This window comes from Anopheles aquasalis, chromosome X (assembly GCF_943734665.1).
Source record: "Anopheles aquasalis chromosome X, idAnoAquaMG_Q_19, whole genome shotgun sequence".
Taxonomy (NCBI): domain Eukaryota; kingdom Metazoa; phylum Arthropoda; class Insecta; order Diptera; family Culicidae; genus Anopheles; species Anopheles aquasalis.
The window spans coordinates 4,067,059-4,073,250 of record NC_064876.1 but is presented as its reverse complement, the minus strand read 5'-3'; the positions used below and the strand labels follow the sequence as shown (position 1 = coordinate 4,073,250).

General features: G+C 47.5%; 1 protein-coding gene across 1 annotated transcript; it reads left to right on the top strand.

The window, feature by feature from the left end:
* The first annotated feature begins 4,490 nt into the window (after positions 1-4,490).
* Positions 4,491-6,121, top strand: LOC126570100 (pupal cuticle protein). Its single transcript, XM_050227623.1, has 2 exons — positions 4,491-4,746; positions 5,002-6,121. Exons 1-2 carry the CDS (start codon positions 4,735-4,737, stop codon positions 6,067-6,069), a joined length of 1,080 nt encoding a protein of 359 aa, XP_050083580.1. The 5' UTR covers positions 4,491-4,734; the 3' UTR covers positions 6,070-6,121.
* Positions 6,122-6,192: the final 71 nt, after the last annotated feature.

Genomic DNA, 6,192 nt, shown 5'->3' with positions numbered 1-6,192 from the left:
CATGTTCGGCTTGAATAGTTCGGCCTGATTAAGGCGATGGCGATGTTTAGCAAAAGGGAAACTGCTGCGTTATAATTTGCTTGTGCCACCGCGATTGGTGCTGGCTCCAAGACAATTCACTGCGAGCTAGCGGGCTTATTGTGGGGTATTGGAAATGGTCCGAATTGGTGGCGAGATCAGTCAATTTGATGGTTCCGCTAGTGTTGTTTCGTCAACAGCCATCGTTCGCCGTACGAAGCAGTTGCAAAATTGTTCGTTTTTTTATTATTATTATTATTTAAACATAGCACACCCCACGGGCACCGCCGCTCTAATTGTGTGGCACTTAAGGGGTTTGGGGCTAAGGTATTTGAATGTTGCTGTGACATTAATTTTTACATTTTTTATTAGGAACGCAGAATGCTTTTAAAGAATATGATGTAGATTTTTTTAATCCATCCGAGTAAAACTGACAAAGATATTGATTTTTTAAAAGTCACGCCTCCCGCAGATTCAATGCTTCACGCTACTTTGAAGCGCGTTTCCCAAAAAACCAACATTTTCAAAGTTGATGCCCAATGTAGCATAAAAACTACTGGACCGATCGAGTGGAAATGTTGAACACATATCCTGTACACTATTTGCCAGATAGCTGCGTCGAGTTTTTATAAAAATGTCGATACCTTTTTTTTATCTAATACTTGTATCTTTTTTTATCTAATGTGTAAAACTTGTACTCATGATCGTAACAAACGTACTTCTTCCACTTTAAAAATCTGCCAAAAATCGAAAAATGGGATATTCAAGCAAAACTCAAAGAGGCTAGCTGGATAAGCCTATAATTTATGAAAAGGTGGTTACGATGGGCACCGGAAAAAGTGCACTTTTACAGACATGCACTCAAAAATATGATGCCATGGATGCAGTTTTCAATAAATCGTCGGAAAATATACTTTGAAAAGTTAAAGTATATTGCGGCATTTGCAAAAACATGGATAGGTAGAAGATTTTCTTTAAACAAAACGACCAAAATGAACCGATTTATAGATCCGAATCAAAAGACTTGCCTGCCTAAGCGACGAACCCGGTTTGATCGTTGATCAATTTAAAAAATCTACCAAAAATAGAAAAATAGAAAAAAATCCACAAAAACTCAACGGGGCCAGCTGAATAAACTTCTAATCTATGAAAAGAATATGGATTTGCGTAGTTTCAATTACCCATCACAAGGCTACGATGGGTACCGTGAAAAGTACCTCTTTTGCTGACATGCACTCCCATATTTGATGCCATGGATGAAGTTTTCCAAAAATCGTCCCAAAATATACTTTGAAAAGTTGAAGTTTATTGCGGCATTTGCAAAAATATGGATAGGTAGATGATTTTCTTGAAACAAAACGTCCAAAATGAACCGATTTATGGATCCGAATCAAAAGACTTGCCGGCGTAGGCGACGAACCCAAAAATCGAAAAATAGACAAAAAATCCACAAAAACTCACCGGGGCTAGCCTATTATCTATGAAAAGAGTATGAATTGGTGGAGTTTCGATTACCCATCACGCGGCTACGGCACGGGCACCGGAAAAGTACCATGTTTGCAGACACGCCACTCAAAAAAACGATACCATGTATGAAATTTCCAACAAATTTTCCCCAAAACTACATGTAAACATTCTTGAAAACATGTTATTTAGTATGCCATCCAGATGAAAACAATAAGCTGAAGAGCGCGCTCGCGCGCGCGTGTAAAAGAAGAAACAATCTGGACGGCAAGTTATCGAAATAATAATAATCTTGCTTCATCTGCGTACATTTGGAATGCTCGATTAGGAAGTAACGTTCACAAACAGCAAACAGCGATACCGGAGGGTCACAATGAAGCTGGAAGATAGCGCACTATCTAGTTTGATGCCTGGTAGATTCCGTTGCACAGCTTGGAACGCAATGGAACCTTATCGCTGATCGCGCATCGCCGCCTTGCCCAGACAGGGGGACCAGTGCGCAAAAGGCTGGAAGCGATACGTCCGTGCGATGCAGTGTCAAACAGTGGCCATGAAATCAGTTCCTCTAGCGTCACTGTGCGCCCGTTTCGGTGTGGAGCAGAGTGCAGAGCACTGGCGTGCAATGGCGTGTGGCAGGGCTGGCTGTAATAGGATGGCTAATGAATGAGTTAACGGAGTACGGTAGGGAAACGATTGGTGGCCTGGCCTGGTCTCAATATGGCCCTTGAATACTTGCGTGATGCAGCAGCAGCAGTAGCCACGGCGAGGATGTTACGGTTGTGCGAGCTTACGCAGCCCAAACAAGAGCCTGACGCAACAAGAGCGCCCCCCCCCCCCCCCCTGGGTTAATTGAACACTTTCAACTGCCTGTCGCCACCGCCCATCGATTTCTGCCATTGGTGCTGCCAAGCTGGAAAGTGAGGAGTTTCCAATAAAGGGCCCGCTCTGTGGCCCGCGCACTCGGTTTCCCATTGCTTGTTCTATTCGCACCGGCGCAACTGGTCGGCCTGGCCGGTTTGCAGGTGGTGCAAACCGATGCGGAACGCTTTCCGTGCGGCCTTCCTGGTTGCTACCTGCAGCAGCGTGCAGCATCAGAGACCCGGTCATACCCAGCATAAACTGGCACTGGCACTGACGCTCTCTTTTTTTTTTCTTCTTTTTCTTTTTCTCCACCACACACCCCAGCATACACACACCCGCTTACTACTTCCTGCGATCAACCGTATCCGCGGAAGGTTGTTTTTTTGTTTTTTTTTTTTTGGTTTTTGGGTGCCCCGCTAAACAGATTAGAGTAAGGTGGGGTAAAAGTGCGAGTGGGGCAAAAGTGCGATTTGAGGTTTTTTAAGCACAGAGCGCCGTAAAATTTACAACTTATACATGGATTAGTAAAGCATTAAATAACTCACTTTCACACGTAAACACTGCTTTGCAGAATGCGAGTGCTCAGAGAAATGTGGTAAAGTTTGTTTTTCGTTTAAATATTGTAATATTCTAACGCGCGGTAAACGCGTTTTGGTAAACAAAGTAATAGTTTTCGTAAAAGTTTTAGTGTGCTTTTTGTAGCTATTACCAATGTCTATCAAATGGAGTGTTACACACTTTTATACGTTTTCCCAATCTTTAGTTATTTGGTGTAAAGCCCTAAAATCCATAGTGGGGCAAAAGTGCGAGCCACGAGTGGGGCAAAAGTGCGAATCAGAAAAATCAAACATTTGTTTTTTTTATTGATTCATTGTTTTCATTGACAGAACTCGTGAAAATATCAAATAATCAGACACCTGTAAAACGAAAACTTCAAAAACTGATAACCAGCCATTGAATATTGATTCGCATATGCCACATTCATTCGATAACTAAATCTACTGCTCCTCCAAATTCAACATCTTCAATTGCCTATTGGACATCTTTTTATGCTTCCAATTAACATGCTGACTGCAGAGAGAAGCATAAACCGCTCTTAATTTCTCTTCGAAATGTCCTGGAATTTCTTGAGCAAATGTGCTCAGAGCACTTCAACTGCAACCGTACAGATGTCCATGGAGCAGTCGGATCTTGTATCCTTTGCAACAATTAAGCTCTGCCGAAATGAGAGGAGCCACAGCAAAGCCAGGAATGACACCAGCGATCTGAAGTTATTATCAATGCGCCATTCAAGGAAATATTAGATCTAAAATCTAAAGAGATGTCTAAAGAGCAAGCAGAAAAGCGGTGAAACAGACCAACTAAACGTAAAAAAATAGTTCAATGAATCACAAAGAACTAAGGAAAGAGCAAAGATTGAAAAATACTGAAACTGCACACATGAATTCGTGAATAACTGCTGCATTTTAAAGGATCGCACTTTTGCAAAAGTGCGATTCGAAGGTTGCCTGGGAATTATGAATTTTAACCATTAAATTGTCACTTGATTGAGCTGATACTTTTAGAGTAGAGAGGTAAATAGTTGTTGGATAAATCAATGTTTTTTTTTTCAATTGTAACTTAATTCGTTTCTTTAATAAAAATCAAAATCCACTAAGGTCGCACTTTTGCCCCACCTTACTCTACAGCACAAACGGGGAGATAATTTTTGCACTCCTACCTACCTACCGGGGTCCTTCCCCGGTGTTTGGGATCTTCCCTTTCTCTTTCCCCCTGGCTTTTACCCCTTTCTTCCGAGTGGCGTGGTGATTATGGCAAATCAACGGACTCGGGGCCGAAGGGAGACCCCAAAAAACAAAACAAAAAAAAAAAAGAAATGCACAAACGTCGCAGCGGAGGGGGTGACTAGGAGAAACCCAACGTGCGTTTCGACCGCCCTCGACTGGCTCGATCGGTCTGGCAGCGACACGGCGGAGACCGAGGAGGCGGAACGTGGCGTGGCGTGGCGTGGCGTGGCGTGCTGGCCGGTTCGGCAATACCGATGTAGCGATGCATTTGGGTGCCGTCGACATTCCCGACGAGTATAAAACCACACCGGGCACACTGACCGAACCACAGTCTGCAAACAGTCCTAGAGTCCAACGCATCTTCCGGCTCTCAGGAGGTTTCAGTACTCGGGCGTTCTTTACAACAGCAAACACAAACAAACAAAAAAAACAAAGAAGTGGTTCCCCTGCTGCTGCTCCAGCATTACAACAAGCAACTCCCGTTCAACAAATCAATCTAGTGCTAGAGTGTTTTGTGGGCCCGTGGACGAGTGCTAGAAGCTGCCTAGCCTAGCTGGTGACTGTATCGGGGTGTGTTGGTGTGGCGTTTAACTTGGAAGCCAACATGAAGCTCTTCGTAAGTAGCATCCGTATCCGTCTGTGGAAGCTAAGCCTAGCCTAGCTACTGCTGGCTAAAGAGTTAGTGCTATCAATTCAGCACTCCAGTGGGTGTGTGCGTGGCTGCGAGGACGAGACGGGGCGGGTGTTTTGTTTTCTCTGAAAAAGTGTTCACCTTCCCTTTGTTAATCGTTGCTCTGCTTTTGTGCTCTCTTTCTCTCTCTCTCTCTCTCTCTCTCTCTTTCTCTTGTCCCTCATATTGTTCCGATTGCAGGTGATCGGATCGGCTGCACTGTTGCTGTCCGTGGCGTCGGCATCGTACCTTGGCGGGCCACTGTCATCGCAGTTCCAGTCGCACAACGGTCACGGTGGCTACGCGTACGGTTACACCGACCCGAACTCGCAAAAGTACGAGCAGAAGGATGCGCACGGTGTAACGCACGGTCACTACTCGTACGTCGACGCAAACGGCCACCTCCAGAAGGTACACTACACGGCCGATCCGATCCACGGTTTCCGGGCGTCGGGCACGAACCTGCCGAAGGGTGGTGGTTCGGTCGGTGCAGCGGACGTCTCGCAGGCCCACTACGGTTACGGTTACGGTTACGCGCACGCCCCGGTCGTGCTCGGCCACGATGGTGCCCCGCTCGAGACGCCCGAGGTGCAGGCGGCGAAGGCGGCCCATTTTGCCGCCCATCTGGAGGCGAAGGCACGGCTCCACAAGCGCTCCCTCTACTCATCCTGGGCGTACGCCCACGCCCCAGTCCACATCCACAACGGTGTGCCGGTAGAGACGCCCGAGGTGCAACACGCCAAAGCCGAGCACGCGGCCGCCCACGCTAAGGCCCTTCACTACGGTGGTACCGGTGGTGCCATCGCCGACACGCCCGAAGTCGCGCACGCTAAGGCCGCCCATGCTGCTGCGCACGCCAAAGCCCGTGCCGGCGGCCACACCATCGCACCGGTTGCCGTTTACGCGCAAACCGCGGCCCACGGTCACGCTTACCATGGTCCGCTGCATGTACCGGTGATCAAGAACGGTGTACCGGTGGAGACGCCCGAGGTCCAACACGCGAAGGCGGTCCACTTTGCCGCGGTCGCTAAAGCCAAGGGACATAATACGTACGCACCCTCCCACTCCCACTCCTACTATCCGCAGCACATCCCCGTCATCCACAATGGTGTACCGGTGGAGACGCCCGAGGTCCAGCACGCCAAGGCTGCGCACTTTGCGGCCCTAGCCGAGGCCAGCGCACGCAGCTGGGCTGCCCCCGCTGGCACGACCGGGCACGACGAGGATGATGGATCGTACGATGCCCGCTGGGAGAACCAAGATTACTGACCAACTGCTGGCACCAAATACTACACGCCGCCCCCCCCCCCCCTTCCCTCCTCGCTTCGTTCGTGCCTTGCTCTCTCTCTCTCTCTCTGCATTTCTTTTTATCTAACTTTTTTTTTTTAACGG